The following is a 22,390-nucleotide window of genomic DNA, read 5'->3' as shown; positions in this document are numbered from 1 at the left end:
CCATGGTGACGGGCCTGCTGTTGCTGCAATGGGTCATATATTATATATATTATATATTAAAGTCATAATGTACGATCTTATAATATGAAATTGGTTAATTCTTTTCAAACCTAATTTTTTTTTTTCCTTTTTTTTTTTACACATGTCCCAACTTGCACCTAATCAGCCAGATTTGTTGTGTTTCTAGGTCAACAGAGCAAAGTTCGACATAATGTCTGATTCAAGAATTATGACATTATATGTCCACCCATAGAACTGCGGCCAAAATAACCAGCTGGGTTTCTTTCACTTAACTTGTTATTTCAGCTCAAAATGGACAGAAACCCTTCCCGATAATTATTACTAGCATTATTTCAGCATTTTGAGTATATAATAACAAATTTAAAATTTGAAGGAAATCGTACATTAAGGCTTTAACTGGTGGCCATTTTTCTAGTTAATTTCACTTCGCAATAGATTGCTCTATCCTGTTCTATGTAGGGGGAGGGTATTATTGCAACATCACAAAACATGGTGTGTTCACAACCCATGATATGTTCACCTGGGGAGTTTAAATTTAGAACAGGACACACAGCTATAGATGCATTGATTTTGTAAAGCAAATAAATCTCTTGCTTTTATATTTTCATGAATTTTGTTTTACAATTTTAAAATGCATTTTTCAGTTAAATGCAATATTAAGTATAAATTAGATGTGGACAAGCTTGACAATATTCAAAATATTCACATTCTGAATGTGTGAATGTAACAAACGATTATGGATTATATCAACTTAATAAATAAAGAAATGGAGCTCAGGCAAACTGGCATTATAAACTAGAGTAAAAATCAGAACAGTACCAGTTTGTCTGTGCTCCATTTCTTTATTTATTATACATTTTCTCAGGTATGTATACCCTCTGTGATCCTGGCATTTAATATTTAATATTTAATGTTTAACATTGACCAATGTCCTGCTAGGGCACAGCAGATAGGATGTAGGCCACCAACTCTATTAATAACATCACATCTCGACCACTGAAAGTAGCATCGCCAGTAATTACACCCATGGTAACTTATTTAATAAATAATTTGTTTACATCTTGTACTTTTCCTACATGCTGGAAAAGAGCAACGGTGAAGGTGATTCCTGCATTAAAGCTGGTGACCCAAATTGTCCAAGCAATTATAGATCTATCTCAATCCTAGTTATTATTATTTCTTGTATAATTAGAGGGCAGCTAGACTATAAAATATATTAAGCCATGTTAGAAACATGTTGACCTAGTTTCAAGGCAAAAGTATGCAAAATAAAAGTACCCTGAACAAATTATGTATGGATGTTTATAATTTTTAAAATATTGGCAAAAATTACATACTAATGAACCTTTTCAGTCATTTTAGCTCATTAAGGGTAGACGAGGTGTTGTTGGTCGAAGCAACCATAAAAATCGATTTTCAGTCTCTAGATCAATAAATTATTGGCAAATAACACATTGATGTTTTGCAAAAGTTTATTCTACAAACTATATAATTTGAAAACTTGCTTAATTTATTGTTGTTAATGAGTTATGTACATTTTACAAAAGTGTTGTTGTTTCAGCCCTCTTTACAACATAACTCAAGAACCACAGGACCTACAAAATTATTTATGTGATATTTGAATTCTTCTACACTCGCAAGGAAATGAGCAATGTAATTTTTGCCAAAGCTCATTACCATTCGCAAGATGTTGTGAACTACCAAATCGCAACACTTTAAAATAGTGTATTACCTTAACTACATTGATTGATACAAACAATAAGATATTATGAAAAACATAAGTCCCATTTGTTTAAAAAAAAGGTATATTGATCAGTATACTTTGATCTACTCAATTAATCTGTTTAAAGCATGCTCAGAGCATTTCCTAATTCCAGAAACACCATTATATTCCCATTAAATTATCTTGCACCTCCTTATTTGAGACATATTTTCAGTTATGTAAACAACTATGCAGCTAAAAGAGATATGTACAACTAACTTGGCTACAGATTTTTACATTTGTAGAATATTTGTTCAATTTATTTCAAAATGCATTAACAGGAACTTAAGAAGATATGGATCCTATACTTCCAACTAGCCAAAGACTAGCAATCAGAACTTTTCAAAATGCAATGTCATCTCATTCAACAAATAAGGACTGTTCCCATCACTCACTCTATCCCCTAAGACAACTCCTGAATGGAACCTCCTCTATCAAAACACATGCAGTGAAACCAGACATTCAAGACTAAATTCAATCAATATAAATGCCAAAGCCCAATTTCAAAAAAGTAACAACTTGCATACGCCCACCAAAAATATGCGACATCGCGTGATGCTGATTGTACCATAGACCCTGGAAATAGCAGGGTCTATGATTGTACATGCAGAGATATGCTGATCACTTTCCTCACATGACAGTTTCTCTGGTGACTTGCGCAATAAATTAGGGGATATTATTGCATCATTAACGGAAATAGGACATATCATGCAACAGGCACATAATGTAGCATGGGCATTTACCCATGTTGTTGTGAAATCTATAGAATTGCCTACGATCATAATACCTTGGTGTTAATTTTGGAAGTATACAAAAGAATATGTCAATCACATCTGCACGGGTGGTGGGGTGTTTTCAATTAAGTCTGAACCATAAGCATCATAAAACTTTTGGTTTGTTTGTATGCAAAATAAGCGATGATGGAGGTGATTTGATTATAATAAATTACTTTCTTGTTCCTGAAAAGCACAACCTCTTCCTCTCCCCAAGGCTCCCTCTCTCCCCTCCTTATTACCTCCCTCATTTTCCCCTAATCACTTCCCCAGTCTCTTCCTTCTCTCCTCACCCCTCCACTCACATATCCCCATATACTCTCCTCCATTCTACTCTCCAATCCCCTCTTCCCTCTTTCAATCCTTTGTCCCCCTCTCTTTCTCCCCTCTACCCCCCCCCACATGCACTCTCTCTCCCCCTTGCTCATTTCTTTTGTTCAACCAACTTGAATAAAAGTTGAACTACATGTATAGTTTTATGTATACGATTATCAGAAATCATATACTTTCACTTTGCCAATGCAAGTGATTCCTCCATATCATCACTAGAGTGTCTGTGTTAGAATGCTTTTGTTTTCTAGGGAGGAAATATTCCATTTGTCTCATTCTTTCACAGAGAAATAATCCCTTTAGGATTATTTGGATATCTAAACCACACTTTCAAATGTAGATGTACCTGGTCGATGAATATTACACTGTGAAATTTAAGACTTCTTTTGTCTATTTTTATCAGATCACTTAAAACCAAGAAATTCTGGGGTCACATTATTATATAAGAATCTTCAATGAAAACCCAAACTGCTTTCTACAAGTTTTTGGTTTGTAACAAAGGGTACAGACAAAAGCATCGGAAATAACTAGGACACTTGGAAACCATGTGACCAAAACCAATCCTAAAATTCATTACTTAAATCTAGGCAATGGCTTATTTGATGAAAAGGTCAATGTGATCTTTGAATTGAGCCATCTTCCAGTTTAACTGATGTATGTTTACTCTCAAATTTCTTTTTAAAAAAGCCAAATTTGTGTGCTAAATTTACACATCCTCATTAAGATTTTATTATTGATGAGGGTTGACATTTTTTCATTCTGTGATGCTTTTCAGGACTTTTGTTTTTCTTATATATTTGATTATCTCAATTTGTAAGCTTTTCGTATCTTTGAAGAAGTTTTTGAATTGAAATCATGCCCACTTTTGCCACTTTTTGTGTAATGTGAGTTACCGATTTTCTCCTCAGTGTCATGCTCAAAGAAGAGCACATTTAGCTCTTAACAGTACCATCAGGTCATGAATGTTGTGTTTGTCAACACAAAAAATACAGCGGACAGCAGTCTGTAACTACAGGGTCCCTGGCTGTTGCGCTTTATCTAAAGGTTAAAACTAAAACTAACTAAATAAATAAATAAAATTAAATGACAATGACATGATGATGATGATGATGATGATGAGATGATGATGATGATGATGATGATGATGATGATGATGATGATGATAATATAATAATTATTATTATGCAAATCACCAACATAATGGTCATATATTGTTCTGAAATTCTGATCAGGTTGAGAACCTCTGGCCCTGCTACCCCCAACTAAGTTACATCTCTGTACCCCATATGGAGCCCAGACAATGGGAAAAAATAAAAAAAATAACCAAACTGGAACAAACATACACATACACACCTAAGGAATATCAGAGAAGATTCTCATCTTTTCTGGGAATACACAATCAAAATATCAACTTTTGCTTTTGCAAAGTCCAGGGAATAAAAACCACAGGTGACTAAAAGAGGATGCAAAAAAGTGTCATGCAAGTTACTGTGGAATCATCCACAGGCACTTGTTTCCGTCACGAGATATCATAGCCCGGACCACTCTAGAACTTACTTCACACAAATACATGCATCATGCAATAAGCGCATGATATACAATGGGGATTTACCCAACACTGTTGTGCAACATGGGGATTTTCCCAACAATGTTGCGAAATATTCATAGAAATGGGGCTTACAATAGCTTTGAACATGAAGCACAGCCAAATTTTTTTCTGCCACAAGATTATGATAGCTCTCACTTCACTGGCTACCAATTGAATTCTGTGTTAAATTCAAAATTTGTGTATATGTTTGCAAGTGCCTTTTAATACGGTAAAGGACCAACATCTTGAATTTCAAACCATTAACAAGTGAACCAACTACTTTCTCTGTTGATGATCATGATCATACCTTTCTTCACATCCCACTCTCCAAAAAGAGGGCTGGTGACTAGTCATTCACAATTGCAGGTCCCACGTTTTGGAAAACTTTTCACCATATTTATTCTATTTAACAACCCTTCTATTATTCACAGAAAAAGTGACCAAAATGCCTGCCGAAATGCAGAAATTTCCATGCCATTCACCTATCGCACAGTTCCACCATGATGCAAGGAGAGCCTCGAACTGGCATCACATAAGAATTACATAACTTTACAGAATGTTTTATGACTGGTTCAATTCCCATTCATGCATGCTGCCAGATCGAGGCTCTCCTCACATACGGCAGAACCGTGCAAGCATGGTAAATAAGCTTAAACCACCATGTCATGATCCTGAAATTGCATGGACAAATCCTATTCCATTTCCATTGCCACATTATAGTACAATGTTCATAAATTTAACTAAATAAAGCATGTTCTTGCATAAAAATGCACTTACAAATTTTTCTAATAAACACCTCCCTTTTTAATAATGCACCGCCCTCAGGGCAATTAATAAAGTAAATGCGGTATATCATTTAAGGGTAGACGAGGTATTGTTGGTCGAAGCAACCTAAAAATCGATTTTCATTATCTAGATCAATATATTATTGAAAATTAACACCTTGATGGTTTGCAAAAGTTCATTCTACAAATGGTATACTTTGCAAACTTGCTTAATTTATTTTTGTTAATGAGTTATGTATGTTTTACAAAAGTGTTGTTGTTTCAGCCCTCTTTACAACGTAACTCAAGAACCGCAGCACCTATAAAAGTATATCTGTGATATTTTAATTCTTCTACACGCCGCTATGAAGTGAGCAATGCAGTTTTGCCAAAGCTCACTACCATTCGTAAGATGCTGTGAACTACCAAATCACAACAGTTTAAAATAATTAATAACCTTAAGGGAGACACAGGGTATTCAGAAAGTGAAGAAGATGCTGGAAACTAATTTCTATATAATTAGCATTTTTTGTTATTTTGTGTTTTATATGTTGTTTGCTCAATAACTTGATTGTTGCTTTATTTGATGTGTATTTTTGTGCACTTTGTTTGATAGAAAGGCAAGTTTCTTATTTGCATATGCATACACATATTTGTTTTGTGAAGAAAATATGTCCCTTGCTCTCTTCGTTTGTGCTAACGCTACAACAATTCATTTTAGTAATTTTGAAATACATTGGTCAGTTTCAAAATCAGAGACAGTTATCATTATCAATTATTAAATAATAATTGATGACAATATGTCACTTTAAGGGGGAATAATACCCTGATTTTCATCAGTACCCCTCTTCTTTTTTTTCATGCAAATTTATAAAGTATATAAATATGTTCATCACCTCATGTCATGAACTTATAAAATATATCTACATACAAAGTGTTTTTAAACCATTTTAGTAAGTCATTTTAGCCCTATATATTTTTTGTTTACTGTATCCTAGTAACTTAGATGTGTGTTTCATAACAAACCATAATTTATTCTATTGAACATTTTCAAGCAGAGTACATGAATAGAATACATTAAATCCTTTGTTATACTCTCTATAGAAAATCTATAATATAACAAAATATAACACTGAATAAATTAAATAAACACTTACACAATGGATGCATAGTCATTAGTCAATTTAATACTATAATGTGTTGTTAGGAGAAGAAAAGGCTATTAGGTCACCGTATGTCAGGTTATAGGTCAATTGGTTCAGGTCAAATTTAAGCATCAATTTTGAATACACATGTGAGAGTCTGTGATATCATAATGAGGCATAATTTTGATATTCTGTCTTCAACTGGATATATATCGAGAAGTGCAAGGTGGATATACTAATATACCTTGGGATGTAAATGGTGAGTACAATTTAGAATGCCTAGTTGAGATGGATTTCACAAATAAATATAAAATAGTTACCAAAATCACAAAAGTTAAGCTTACGGAAAACTACCCAATATGGTGGTATAGGTGACAAGAAATGCAATTTTTTTTCAACATTGCTGCAGTATGGTTGTGTGGTAACCTGTTACCTATGGCTTAATTAAGTTTCAGTGAAATAATGTCGCAAGTTAAAAATACAAAATATAGCTCAACATTGAAAATAGAAGCATTTTAACCAGTTCCTTTTTTGATAGTTGTGGAGCACCAAGTTCATGAAGTCATAAAAGAAATCAGGAACCACTTATTCCCATTTTACATATCAACTTTATTTCCCTAATGTGTTAGCAACACATATCCAAAATTTTAATGAAATCCGTTGATAGTAAGCTTTCCAAAATGAAGCGAATTTAAATCATCAGTGATGTACCACCTTTTGGCTTCTATATTTAAAAGCATGTAAGCTACGTTGATACCGATGCCATCAATAAAACGAGAAGATTTGCCCCTACATTTTGCATACCACTTTGTCCATTTTTTTTTTGTAATTTCTTCACAAAAAAAAAAAAAAAAAAAAAAAAAATCAATGGGTGTAGTACCCCCTTAAAACACATGCATATTAATGGTGATAATTATTATGAAACAGCTGGTCACATGAAATGCAACATACACTGCACAACCATGCATATTAATAAATTGTGAGGACCTAGCACCATGTTGACTACCTACATCAAACAATTGAAAAAAGGTGCATTCTGTTGTTTCTCTGTAAAGTACAAAAGTGTATACTCATACATATTGATATTATTGTGTAAACAATTAAATATAGAATATTTACTTGTATCAATCTGTAGGTCTAGTCCAATAATTAAATGTTATAATGCTACTGAAGTTTGGAACTACATACATGTAAACAGACTACTAATTAACGTTTATTCAATTTGTGCAACAAACATTTTAAATCAATAGTAACATTCGCAGATGTAAAAATCCAGTTTTATAGGCCTGTTGTTACTAATGTTAGTATTAAGCAATGGTTTCAGTCGGAGAATACACTTTAAACTGTCGATTCGCGTTGTGGATTTGTATCCATACCAAGAACATACAGTTTCTCATGTGGTGTTACTCTGCTACAATAAGTCGTTAGCAATTTACACCCAGGGTTCACACACTTCCATAATGCACACCAGGACAAAAGGTGTTTACATAGTGAAGTAAAAGATCATTGTCATAAGTCATGATATGGATACTTGCTGACATAGGTCTCCCAACGGATGACATACAAATGCAATAAAATGTGTGTGTGTGTATGTAAGAAGCAGTGGCAGCACCACGGGGGATTGGGGAAAATTCCCCCCAGTCAGAAATCTTGCCCCCCAGTAAACGCAAAATTATGAAAATTTACACTTCTTGGGGCAAATCTACCCAAAATTGGTTTAAATTTCACCCAGAAAATCATTTTGCCCCCCCCCAAAAAAAAAAAAAGAAGGTATGAGTTTGTGAAGACACATATATTTCTATAACATTTGGCCATTTGTGAGGGGAAATTGCCCAAATTGACTTAATTTCTAGTCATAACTGTTGGATAGATTCTTACCTGTGATGTATGTTCATCTGGCTCATCAGGTAAGGTAATAATCTACAACAAACAAACAAGTAAACATAATTTATTGTTCAATTTCAGTATTTGATGCCTTATTCCTTTCAATTACGGCTCCATTTCTCTTACAATAATATTTATACCTTCATTATTACAATTTTTGTACTATGACTGAAAGCAGGGCTTAAATATTTTCCAATTCTTCTCTATCTCCCTCCCGCTCTCTCTCTCTCTCTGTCCCTCAATCCCCCTGTCCCTCCCCTCTCTCTCTCTCCTTTAAAATAACACAGCACCTACTCTTTTAGGTTTTTCTGGTTCTGGTTCTGGTTGTGGTGGTGGTGTTGTAACCGATTCTGGCAGTTTCCTGGCTGATACCGCATCTTTGCTAGATCCTTGTGCTCGTTTCCTTTGTCTGACATTGGGGTCTTCATCCTGTAAACAAAACAACACAAAATATTGATAATGAAAAGTTTAATTTGACAACAACAAAAAACTGTGACTAAGGAAAGAAAATACTTCACACATTTTATATCTATGCCAATTCCAGTTTGAAACTAATACAAACACACAGGCATGTAGACTTCAAATCCAAAATATTAATGGTCAAATAAGTTAATGTGAAAATTAGAAAATTCTAGATGAGAAACATAAAATAAAAATAGAATATGCAGGAAGATAATTTTTCTTCTGGATTTTATCTATACCATCTTTCATCTTGATGAGGCAGTGATGCCAACATGTTGAGGCAGCTAATTTGTGTACGCATTTGTGTGTCCTCTTTAACCAGGTGCATTTTGTATGTCATCAAATTGAGCAAACACTTAAGATTGAAGCTGTGCCCAACATAATGAGCACTAATGTCACTGCCTCATCTAGGTGATAAATGGTATAGGAATTAGCAGATCTGTCAACCTACTGAAGTCAGAAAGAGGGACATTGAGACTAAGACCTTGTACATGTACACACACCAGGTACCGACAAATTCAAAGACTTGAGGTGTGCAATACTTTCAGAATTCAAAGAAGATTTTACAGGTCTAAATTTAGCACGATAGACTAAAGAGAATGCTATAGCAAAATTTTAAAGTGAAATTTGCATCATTTTCTGCTGTTCTTACATTTAAATTTGCCATCACTGAAATTTTCAGAAAGCAGGACTGTCCCTCTTTTTCACTTTGGTAAACCCCAAATGAGGGACAGTCCCTCAAAATGAATTAGCAGCAAAAATCAGAGATAACGTTGAAGAATCCTCCTCATGCCCACTTACTGGATCTCCAAGTCGTTCTGCTTTCCCTTTCCATGCTGGCCCTGTAAAGTGGTAAAACTCTTTCTCTGATTGTTCTTGTTTAGCCTCTTCCCTGGGGTTTAAGATTTCTTCCTGGTATTTGCTTGCCTGTAAATGTACAAAACAATACTCAAGCCATTATATATGAAAATAAACACCGAAAATGAAGTTGTCAACCACATTGATACTTGAAAGAAGTTTCCAGACTATTGTTGTCTTAGTTTCAGGTATTAGTACAAGCGCAATATTCAATTTAATTTAAAAACAATGCATTTAAAGGTTCTCGGTATATTTATTTTGTTCTGAAACTTTGTCCACATGTTCCTAATGTCACCAGGAGCCTTCACACACAATACTAATTTACATATTTGCAAAAGTTAAGCTTTGTAAAATTTTATTCAAAGACTCCAGAGCAAAATAGGGACACGTTGGCCAAGTTTCAAAGCAAATAGAAATACTGTGAAACTATTGTAGATACATATTGCCTTTTAAAAAAAATGTTGAGCTCAATCCATAGTCATGAATACCTTTAAGTAACTCATTTTGGCTGCATTTCACATACTTTTGACCTCTTGTTTATTTTGCATGTGTATAAAGGTGAACATTGGAGTCTGGTTATGGAACGAACCCTTTTTCGGTTTAATGTCCTTTCCTTTTTGCATTTTTTGCTGTTCATTGTTTATAAGAGGAGGGGCCCTAATTAAGTCAAATACATTTAAATTTCCCTCCAGATTATAATTGAATATTCAGGGTTCGCAGGTGGAAAAACCACGGTTTTAACCATGGTTTTAACCACTTGGCAAAAACAGTTTTTGCCAGTTTTGCCGGCAACTAATAAAACAAATTATTAAATTGCAAAAATAATTTCCTGAGTGTAACAAGGACAGACTTTGTTGTTATAAGTAACATGAATTATTAAGAAATTAAAGGCATGCGTTTTCATTGCTCAAATGCATTAAAACCTAAATGTGGCATAATTATATCAAATTCAAAACTTTTTCATTTTAAGGATTTGAGACATAAAATATGTTGAATGGTTCATTAAAAGTTTTGTGTTACTCTTTATGAGCTTTCTGTGTTACTTTTTAATATTTGAATGACTATATCCGAGTTTTTGCCAGTTTCTGCCATTTTTGCCGGTTTAAACCAGGCAAAAACCGAACCCTGAGAATATTAGATACCTTTTCCTTATAATCTTCTTGTATTCTCTCTCTATGACTCTGTCTTTGTGATGCCAATTCTTCTTCAGGTAAACCTTTGTATAAAATAAAAACATTAAAACAGTAAATAGAAGGGGAAAAAGGGAAACAATGAAAGAAATAGTTTTGAAGATAGGACTTTAAACATTATTGCAGTTTTTTTTAAATAAATTTGTCAAATTTCCACTTTATTTTAATAAACACCCAACCAACATTTTAATCTCTAATGCTGTAATGAAACTAGAGCGATAACCGCACCATAGCTGAACCATGTGGCTTCGGCAGTATATTGTGGTAGGCCTATACCACTGTCACCCGGAGTCTGTAATGGACATAATCTCGAAATGCTACGAAGGTATGACTGGCCGATTCATTGCCGTTTTAATATACCTTGGTCGTGGAAAGCTGGTATTTTGAAAACTTGAATTTTGACCTCTGACATTAAATGAATTTTAAAATATTTAAAACATGTTAAGAATGTCATAAGGATCATTGCATTTAAGGGATCTAAAATGAGCGTTTATTGCGTTTCGACAGTATTTTTTGTGGGGCATGAGCACCTCAGACCTATCAATTGCATTCTGAATACTGAAGCATGTCTTTCTGATATCAAATAATTTTCATTTTTGAAAATCACAATATAATACAAATTTTATGACAAATTATAAAATTTGATATTTTTCAAATTTTGATATATAACAGTCCTCGAAGTAAATTATATAAATCTAATGACATATTCTTAAAGTGTATGTAGCAGGAGGAAAAGCCGACGGTCAATTGAAAATTTTGACCTTTCATATTGAAGATATGGATTTTTTCCCAAAAAGACCTAATTTTTTTTTGTGTTTTGGGAACAAAAATCCATATCTTCAATACGAAAGGTCAAAATTTTAAATTGATCGTCGGCTTTTCATCCCACCTACATACACTTTAAGTATAAATCATCAGATTTATAAAGTTTACTTCAAGTACTGTTAAATATCAAAAATATCAATTTTAATGATTTGCCATAAAATGTGTATTAAATTGCTAATTTCAAAAATCAAAATTATTTGATATCAGAATGACATTCTTCATATTCAGAATGCAATTCGATATGTCTGATGTGCTCTAATGTCCCACAATAAATACTGTCCAAACGTTCATACCCCAGCCCTTAAATTTCAGCTCAATTGAAGCATTTTGAAAACTTGACCTTTGACCCCTTTATTGCCCCTTAATGACCTTAAATGAATCTTAAAATGTTTTTAAAATGTTTAGCATGTCATAAGGATCATTGCATAAATGTCAGCTCAATTGGAGCATTTTGAACAACTTGACCTTTGACCCCTTTAGGACCCCTTAATGACCTTAAATAAATTTTAAAATGTTTTAAACATGTTTAGAATGTCATAAGGATCATTGCATTTAAATTTAAGCCCAATCAGACATTTGTGGTTAAAATGACCTTTTTGACCCCTGTGACCCCTGGATGACCTCTGATGTTTGGAAATATTTTTATTATATTCTTTATGTTTTTCTCTTTCATATGACACCACTCATGGTGTCATACCTTCGTAACATTTAGAGATATGTCCATTTCAGACCAAATGGTTAGTTAGGGACCTAGTAAGCTAGTAACCTAGTAACATACACAGTTATAGGCTGATACCATTTCATGGTTCAGCAAAAATAACTCCCACAATCATGTTTTCAATATTGTGTGATGTAGGCCTAGTATGTGTGTGCAGCAAACCGACGGGATTTGAAATCGACCGAGTATATATATGTATATAAAGTTCATGTTTGTAGTTCTATCACACAAACTATTCATCAAATGAACTTCAATCCTTTGCAAACCATAGCAAAATGATTTTACAGTTTGTTCATAAACAGTAGATATTCATTCAAAATAAAGCATGTTTTCGATGATACCATATTATTGGTTCAAACTTTTTTGGGGTCGGGGAAGGGGACAGGGCTTGAAAAAAAACATTTTAATTTCCCTGGAACCAAGCTAAATTTCCCACAATTTATAGCATGTTTTTACAAATGTATATACAAATTAAAGGCACAATTTCCCTCCAATACTAGAGATTCCCTCCAAAAACCAACATTTCCTGGGAAGGAGCTTCCCAAATTCCCCACTTTTTCGAGCCATGGAAGAGGACACCTTGTATGTGTGCTAGCTTTAAAAGCTCCACTTTGATTTTCTCTTAACAAATTGCACATTTTCAATTTTCATATTACCAAACCTATGCCTTAGGCCTTTAAAAAATTGTTTAAAGTAGGCCCAACCTCGACTTTTTTGGGGGGGGGGGGGCAAAGAAAATTTAATTTAATTTAAAAAAAAAGTTCCAAGGCCTTTATCAAAAGCAATTTACAGCTTTAAAAATAAAAAATAAAAAACCCAAAAACAAAAAAAACCTACCTACGTAGTACGTACCCTAATTTTTTTTATGTTACGCCAATCAAACAATTTATTTTTTAGGCCTATAGTAGTGCATTTTCAAGGCAGCCTATTTGTACCTTTTTCTTCTGCTTCGGTTTTAGGAAAGATGCTATACCACCATGCTGATACTTTTGGTCCCAGAGAGTTCAACACAAATGTGAAAGTGGCTAGTCCCAGTAGACCAAACATTCCCCATCGCAGTAACAACTGTAGATCTATATTGGGAGAAACAAAATGAGGTGTGAGCAGTGAGTTTCATCATACAATCAATAACTTGTGTTTTTAAAACAGTTTTAGATCAACATTCAATTATTACAATAAAATCAAATTATAATTTTCAATAAACAAAATAATATACGATAATGCCAATTTACAGCATAGAGGTTATCCACTTTACTCATGTGTGACTTCTAACAAAACGTGCTGATTCCTGTAGTATTCCTCATTCAAAACAATTCAATGCACAACCTCGGAGTTACTTGCATGACTTTGGCGGGCTATTTTGAAACAGTCATGGTTGCACATGCAGGTACTTCTTTCGCTGATAAGATACGCAGCTTATAGAACACGGATAACCTCTCTTACCTGTCCCCATGGGTGTCAACCGGGGGCAGGGTGGATGTGTCCCTCCCACTTTTGGCAAAATGACCCATTTTTTGTTCTTTTCAGCCACTTTTTAACAATTTTGGCCGGGTGTCCCCCCCACATTTTAAGCCGGATTGGCGCCAATGCCTGTCCCCTACAAATGTATATCTCTTGTTGACATTGGGGGGATGGGGTTGGAAAATTTTTCTTGAAGTAATGTGAATCCAGCAACTTTGGCGACAAAATAAATTGATGGTACAAATTTTGCCATATTGAAGCAAAACTGATGAAATATTGTTCAAGAGTGGAATAAATTCGTACGAAGCGCACAAATTTTGGCCCTTTGGGGGCTAAAATGGTCAAATATGAGGTTATTTTGGTCAGAAACCCACATACAGGCGTCAACATTGGGGATGAGTGTATGGACCATCCCCGACAAAATATTGGGGGAGAGGGATTTACTTGTTTAGGGTTGGGGAAAAGACAACTACTTGTTTAGGGTAGCAAATCGTGTGACTTATACTTGTTTAGGGGTGCAAATTTCAGTCTCAGAAATACTTGTTTAGAATGCTTTTTGTGAGTCCATGGATGCATCTGATACCCCCTTGCCACTACAATGCCCCCCTAGTGCCCCCACCTCTTTATCAGCATTTAAAACAATCCAATGAAGAAGCTTCCCTGATAGACAAGGAAAGGGAGTTTCTGAGGTATGGGCCAATTGCAAGTATACCTGGTGGTTTTGAGAACTTGGGGACTAATAGCCAACATGTGGATTGAGCACTATTGTTAGCAGAGAGGTACTGAAAATATAATGACAATGAGTGTGAAGTTACCTCACATAATTTTTAACAATAATGTTTATTACTTCCATCAGGTAGGGTAAAATTGGTGGGTGGATCTGTGCAAGTGTGCATTTGTGTAAAATCATGCATATTTCCACATGCAGTTTTGAATGCAGTGATTTTCAACACATGATGTAAACAGACCTGGAATTAAGCCCTATCGCATCAAATTTGCACCTCAAAATAAGCCTCTTGCATCCCACTTGAAAATGAGAGTCTAATGAGGTACAAAATTGCGATACTTCTTTTTCACCTAATCTGCTGCCCCTTCTAGCACCAAATAGCGATTAGGCAGCCCTGCAAAAATATATCATATTTCAATTTAATTCGATCATTAATGTCTTACGTCTGTTTACATATTAAAACTATTTCATGATATATGGGAATTCCCTCTTATGAAATCAAGTTGATAGTATTGAAAGTATGGTTAAACACTGTTCACACTGCTGTACTTGTCATGACATGCTGCGTTTACTAAAACATGGCAACAAAATGAGATTTTGGGGGATTTTTCTTTGCTGTGATTTAGGGACAGAAGATCACAGTAATTGATAAAATGGTTGTTAAATCAAAAGTAGCCCCCAAAATCAATAACTTAGATTAATTTTTTAATGATAACTCCCCAATCAAAAATGTATTTCAAGCTTCGAGGACATGCAAAGTGAGGTGCAATTTTGCACCCCAAGAAAACACTCTCAATTTCAGGGAATGGCTATACATGTAATATTCCGGAAATTGATGTTATTAATATCTCAAATGCACCTTAATCTGAATTTGAGTCAAAATACAAGTTGAGTCAAACCGTTTAGTGAGTCATCAGAGTCTCGAGTCAAGTTGAGTCATTGAAGTCTGGTCTTAAGACTTGAGTAGCAAAATACAAGTCCCAAGTCATTTTGATCTAAAACTCAAGTCAAGTCTCAAGTCCTAATATTTAAATTGTTGAGTCGAGTTTATTTGCGTTTTGTTGTTACAAGTCTCAATGAGACATTAACATCTTTAGCATTATTCAGAGATCCGTAGTGATCATAGCATATCATTTTTTGTTCCTAGTTTTACAGAGAAAGTCTACAAAATAAACCCATGCTGAAAATTCCAGTTGATTCGGAAAATTTACGAACTTTTTGTATATCAGGTCCCATAGGGCGCTTGCACAAAAGGTTAAAAGGTTGATAAAAATGACCTGCATTGAGAGTCAGTCAAGTGTGGTGGAGGACAAACAAAACTATTATCATCCTCTGAATCTTTGGCGCCGTTATTGAAACCCATGCTTTGAAAGGAATATTAGCACTCTGTTGGTGATATTTCATTTTTACGTGCTCCAATATCGTTGTTGTCCCTCCAGGGCTAGTGACCCGTGGCGTACATGAAACCTCCCTATAGGTTGAATTTTCTCAATCCGGATTGAAATTTTTTTTATTTGTAACATAAAAACAGTTTAAAGCTTGTTCATTTCAGAAGTTAACTTGTTACCTTAGTTGGTAAGCTTTGCAGACAATGCAAAACTCAGAACATGTAGGGCAATTTTGGTTCTGTGCCATTCCAAATAGACTGGTCTTGGAATATCCCTATAAAGGATACTGCAAAGGCACTGAATTATGGATATTTGGGCATTACTGTTAAATACTATTTGTGTACATGTACATGTAGGCTATAAAGTATAGTTCAATCTACTTTATTTGGGCTTCTTTTATGCAGCTCTCTCTTCTTTTCTGTTATCCAGGCCAGTGATCTTCAAAGGAAAATGCATTTTATTGATCAATACTATGACCCCATATGACACGGTTTCAGATTTGAAGCAGGTTTGACTGCCAAAAATGGAAAAATATAAAGTTTCAAAAAATATTGTTTTAAATATGTTTTCTAGACTGAAATTTTGTGCAGAATTCATTTCTGAAGTCAGAAATGCAAAATCTGTCATTGTTTTCCTGATATGCGCATTACAGTAGAGGCATATGCTTATGACGGAAATAAAAATATGAGATCCATAAGTGACAACATCATCACAACATATATATTTGAACTCTATTGGCACACTTATAAAGGCTCTGCAAGGCTCACATCATGTTGTAGTGCAAGTCTGACATCTGATTGGTGCACACATATTGAATATAGGTCACATGATTGCGCAATATTACAGGTACTAATTGTTCCCGATTTTGCTCAAAAATTGGGTGGAGAGTCAATTTGATAAAAAAATGGAAAAATATAAAGTTTCAAAAAATATTGTTTTAAATATGTTTTCTAAACCGCAATTTTGTGCAGAATTCATTTCTGAAGTCAGAAATGCAAAATCTGTCATTGTTTGAACTCTATTGCACACACATTGAATATAGGTCACATGATTGCGCAATATTACAGGTACTAATTGTTCCCGATATTGCTCAAAAATGGGGTGGCGAGTCAATTTGATAAAAAAATTAGAACTCAAAAAGTATGCATTTTAGCACAAGTTTGGCAGGGCGGATTTAGAGGGGCCCGCCTCTATTTTTTGCAGATCGGCGCCTGACTCTGTGTATTTTGCAGAGCGGCGCCTGACTTTGTGTGGGCGCCGAGTCAGCGGCAGTGGCTCGGCGCCTCTATTGAAAATTCCTGGATCCGCCCTGTTTGGTACTATATCCCTGTAGTACTGTATCATGGGAATAACTGATTAGTTTTTAAACATGTCGCCCTCATATTTTTTTTTGCGATTTTTTGAAATGCCAAATTTTACATAATTTACAGATGTCACAAATTGATAAAAAAATTAGGTCAAAAAATGTCCAAATTTTGGGAAGAAGGTCCACTTCACAATCCCACCCTCAATATCTGCACTCCCAAAAAATCCAGCATACTGGCCTGGTCTTTGGAACTGCACATTGTAGTTTAGTTCCGCCATACCCCTTGGTATACTCCAGCAGTTCAAAAAGAAACAAATTTTAATCATTTAAAATTCTTGCTATCATGCCATTATTATGTTTTGTTTGTTTTTGTCATTTGTTTGCTTTCTGCATGCAACACGTTGTGCCAAAAATGCACACTAGTGCAGCATAGATAGTGAAGATGAGTGCAGAGACCTATCAGACCTTAACACCCAAACCTTAAATGTGGCCTACTCAGCCCTCGAATTAACCCACGGCACCCATGGCATTTTGCTGTGGGTGCCCATCCCCACTGCCGTAATGCCCTCAAAATATGTCCTTTACCCAAGGCAGTCACTTGCCGTGCCCTCTAATGAAGTTGTCGTTGGTGCCCCAGCCCAGGCCTCAGCCCTGCAAGGACTACAACTACTGCACTGGAAATTTTATTTCAGCACAGACAACAGCTGTGGAGTTACAGTCAGGGAAAAATGAGGGAAAACAAATATTTGATCAATAAATCAATAACTACTAACCTTGAGTTGCTGAATTTTCAGTGCAGTACCGTAGTTGTAGTCCTTGCCCCTATAATATACATATCTTACTTGTCACCAATGCGCTATGATTTTTGAGAAAAATGCAAAAATAGGCACAAAATTGGCCAGGGGTATAGTACCCCCTTAAATGCTCAAATATGGTTTAAACAGGAACAAATTCGTGCAAAGCGTGCCGAAATTTGCTGAAATGGTGAAATATGAGATTAATTTCGTCAAAATTGCATGAATACAGGCGTTTCTCTTTTCTTTATTTTGATACCCGGGAACAGGGCGCGCGCGCCCGTTTAAAAAGGGCTGTATACTCTACTGCCGTAATGAGATGGCCCGATAATATAATCCTGCCCCAGGTATTCTGCACACACAACAGTGACACTGAAAAACATGTTTACTGACTTTATTCAAATACTGGTGGCATTAGTGAAATGTTAGTTACTTATATTTGATTTGTACGGTAACTCTTCTCTTCCAGCTAGATATTTATTTACTGAATATATTGGTATGGAATATTTGACGGAATAAGATACTCTCACTCTTCTATTGATAAATTGAAATTAATCACTATTGGTGAACTGATATGGAAAAAGGTATAAAAATAAATTACTGGTAAGGGAATGTTATTAGGATGTTTTTGTCATTTATTGAGTGCCGCAGAGTGCAATGAAGTAGCGGAGCCAGGATTTTGGAGCGATTGCCGAATAGGGTACAACTCTACTAGTCTTATTACAAGACTGCCCTACCCTAACCTAAACCCTAACCTTAAACTCTGTAAACAAGGACTGGACTCAAGTCTAGCTAGTTGCACAAATTCGGTAATTGTACCTGGATTTTTAGATTTTGTACGGAGAGAAAAAGGCTACAGGATCTGGAAACTAACTGAGCTAATGAACTTCATGTTGATTGTTGCATTGTTGGTTTAGATACATAGGCATCACCTCCCCCCCCCAAAAAAAACCAGAACCCTCATTGTGCCCTCTTTTTCTCCTATTTCTGAAAAGTTGATCAAATATATTTTGATATGTAAAGAAACCTTCCAATTGTTAGCTTTAACAAACCAAAACAATAATTTCAATCAGCTTACAACTTTTGAAGATATGCTCTTTTTAATAAATGTATGTACCTGTTTTTCACACTGTCCACGGAAGGATAGCAAACGAAGTGGTTGGGATGCGTCATGCAATATCTATGAGCGAGGACCATCAGCTAGCCTTCAAGATCTTTTCAAATGTAAAAATGCTGCATTCACAAGTTATCCGGCACACATGGATGGCACGCAACATAATTGATGCAAGAATAAGAACCTGGGCTGAAACCTGTATTTGCCAAGGTGGCAACCAGGTAGAGGGCAGAGCAACACAGTAAACTCACTTCAGAAGAACCAAAGACAAACCAAACAACTCTTTTCAGGGCTACCTTTTATCCCAATAGGAATAATGACTTATCTTGTAAATAAAAAAGAAAAGCAAGAAACAATCAAATTAAGGGGGTACTACACCCCTGGCCAATTTTGTGCCTATTTTTGCATTTTTCTCAAAAATTATAGTGCATTGGTGACAAGTAAGATATTATAAGGGCAAGGACTACAACTACTGCACTGGAAATTTTATTTCAGCACAGACAACAGTTGTGGAGTTACAGTCAAAATGATGGAAAACCAATATTTGATCAATAAATCAAGAACTACATGCCTTGAGTTGCTGAATTTTCAGTGCAGTAGTTGTAGTCCTTGCCCCTATATCTTACTTGTCACCAATGCAGGCCCGTGACGCAGGATTTTTTTTGGGGGTGCTGATTTTGAAAAAGTGGACTTTTTTTCCAAAGGGGGGGGCAATTTTGTGGAAAGTGGACTTTTCCCCAAAATTTGGACCTTTTTTTACTAATAAACTGTTTTTTTGCTCGCAAATTCTTTAATTTTGGGACTTTTTGTATACTTTGGCAAATTTGGGGAGGTGCGGTCGCACCCCCCGCACCCCCCCCTGCTTACGGGCCTGCACCAATGTGCAATAATTTGTGAGAAAAATAGGCTCAAAATTGGCCAGGGGTGTAGTACCCCTTTAGAAAGTAAGAAACATAACAAAACAAAAAGGCATAAATAACCTAGAATACCGGGGTGACTTTGGACACCCATAGGAAAAACTATTATTTCATGTTGGCTGAACCTTTTAATATTTCAGAGAATATTTTTATATATGTGGTAATGTATGGACATTACAAATAACTGAAGTTTCCCAGTATAATGTGTTATCTTGTATGTTTTTCATAACTTATTAGCTGGGCCCATAAAATACAGGATTTTTGTGGTGTTCAAACTTGCAGTACTCCACCGGAACATAACAATGGAAAAAAGTCCGTTGGTTGGACAATAGACAGTGAACACCTGATGAATCAAGAACCTACCTGGGTACTCAATACTCATGATATCTACCCACTCTTTAGATGTTAAAAGCAGGCTGTGTCCAATGTCACCCCAGGGTTTGGCTTCCTTTCCGGGGTGACTTTGGACATAATAAACGAATGCCATAAATTTGACACTTTGTTTAAAATACACCAGTGACCATACCCTACCCCAACAGCGACCTCTGTGCTCCTACCCACCTCACACCTACTTCCACCCTCTCCATTGTCCTACTTTTCAGTTTGGGGTGACTTTGGACACACAATTGAATACCTGTGTCCAAAGTCACCTCTGGGTTCACCCCAAACCCAGGGGTAACTTTGGACAAACTTTGCCCTCTAAAAATTATCAGAAAATAAAATAAACTTGAGTTAACCATATAAGCATGAACTGTCCTCTATTGGTACTTGCCAATCCCAACATGAAACTCAGAATTCTACTGATCATTATAAAAATATTTACGACAGTCACAATACAGCAAATTTGTCTAAAGCCACCCCAATTTACGATAAGTAATTGCAAGTACCGTATGGCAAAAGAAGTCATCCCACACCCACAAATTAATGACATAGATCCATTCCATAGCCATAAGCCCACTGGTAAAGCCCATACCAGTACCTAAATAAAGATATTTTATAAATTTATCATTGATTGAGGAATGTTTGATATTAGAGAGCTTACGAAATGACGTTACTTTAACTTTAACGTCTAGAGGATTATAGAGGATTATGTATTCAAAACCACCTTATGCATGGTACGTGTCCATGGACAGAGTGAAAAATGGGTACATTTCTTAAAAGATATCTTCAAAAGTTGTGATTCGATTGAAAAATTTAATTTCTGTTTATTGAAGCTAACGACAAGGCTCGACAAGGACAAGGTTTTTAATCAACATATATCGGCGCCACAGCAGCACTACACAGCGCTACCTTACAGAGAGAGAGAGAGAGAGATATCGGTGCCACTGGCGGGCATATTCATGATATTGTCATTGTGGGATAAAACTATAGGGACCATCACAATCTTTCATTACATCTTTCATGACTGGTATATATTTCCCACTTTTAGGGAGTAGTATTCCGGACGTGTCATGCGTGTGCTGACGATACGCGATACTATACTGGGTCTGTGACATCTGTTCTTATTAAACTTATTTTATTGTTATGACGTGCACATTTTATGGTCCCATCAGATTCAGGACCCAACCGTGTCTCCACACGGAGTGACCGTTTAAACAAATAAACAACCACTTGGCATGCTTGGGGGACGTTAAGCAGTATCCGAGAAGAAGAAGAAGAAGAACATACATGTAGGTATGTCATGTACATGTATAATAATTGTACTAGTATGACTTGAGTCTATCCCCTATGTGGTAATCTTTGTCAGGACTATTTTGTAAGCTTACCTAAATCGAAGGAAATGAGCACAACAAAAGTTCCTATAAACGTGAACAACAGATACCAGCCACTGTCCTTTGGCAGACCTTGATGGGTAGCCATAATTGTATCAAAAAGTGTACAAATAAGTAAATAAATAACTAATTACATGACTTTTACTAGAATCATCTCCACCGAATCATGCAATCTATCTCGGAATATCAGCATTCATGATGTGTCCTTAACAACCGCATACCTGCATCCATAGAGGCCTAAATTCAATGACACTGTTTTCATTCAGTTTATCAAGGCACCTGCTAATAATTGACCGTTCAAGGGGTTGAGATTATCTGACATAGACTTCCGTGTTGTGAGAATGGACTCAAATATTCATAAATGGGTAAAAGATAAAGTAATAGTAAGATAATATAACCTTATTTAAAATTTAAATAATCTGAAAATGATTAAGAAAATATAGAAATTCATATATTACTGCAAAATTTCTCGTTTAGTTTAATTATAATTTAATTAATTTTTTTAAACTGTTTCTGTAAATTTTGATTTACCTTTAAAAAGTAGGATAGTCTGCAGGCTCTATCACAATAATACAAATCTAACATATTGAA

The 22,390-nt window shown here is 35.4% G+C and overlaps 1 protein-coding gene across 1 annotated transcript in view; it reads right to left on the bottom strand.

Moving 5' to 3' along the window:
- LOC140158997 (UBX domain-containing protein 8-like) overlaps nucleotides 1–22,007 on the bottom strand; it is a 29,990-nt gene extending 7,983 nt beyond the window's left edge. Inside the window, exons 1-6 of the mRNA XM_072182297.1 lie at nucleotides 21,794–22,007; nucleotides 13,256–13,393; nucleotides 10,730–10,803; nucleotides 9,531–9,656; nucleotides 8,562–8,696; nucleotides 8,262–8,303 (exon numbers count right to left, since the gene is read on the bottom strand). Of these exons, the coding sequence (XP_072038398.1) occupies nucleotides 8,262–8,303; nucleotides 8,562–8,696; nucleotides 9,531–9,656; nucleotides 10,730–10,803; nucleotides 13,256–13,393; nucleotides 21,794–21,887 (609 nt within the window). The 5' untranslated portion in view covers nucleotides 21,888–22,007. The remainder of the gene's footprint in view (nucleotides 1–8,261; nucleotides 8,304–8,561; nucleotides 8,697–9,530; nucleotides 9,657–10,729; nucleotides 10,804–13,255; nucleotides 13,394–21,793) is intronic.
- Nucleotides 22,008–22,390: the final 383 nt, after the last annotated feature.

Source organism: Amphiura filiformis, chromosome 8, assembly GCF_039555335.1.
Source record: "Amphiura filiformis chromosome 8, Afil_fr2py, whole genome shotgun sequence".
NCBI lineage: Eukaryota > Metazoa > Echinodermata > Ophiuroidea > Amphilepidida > Amphiuridae > Amphiura > Amphiura filiformis.
This window is presented reverse-complemented; position numbering and strand designations above follow the sequence as displayed.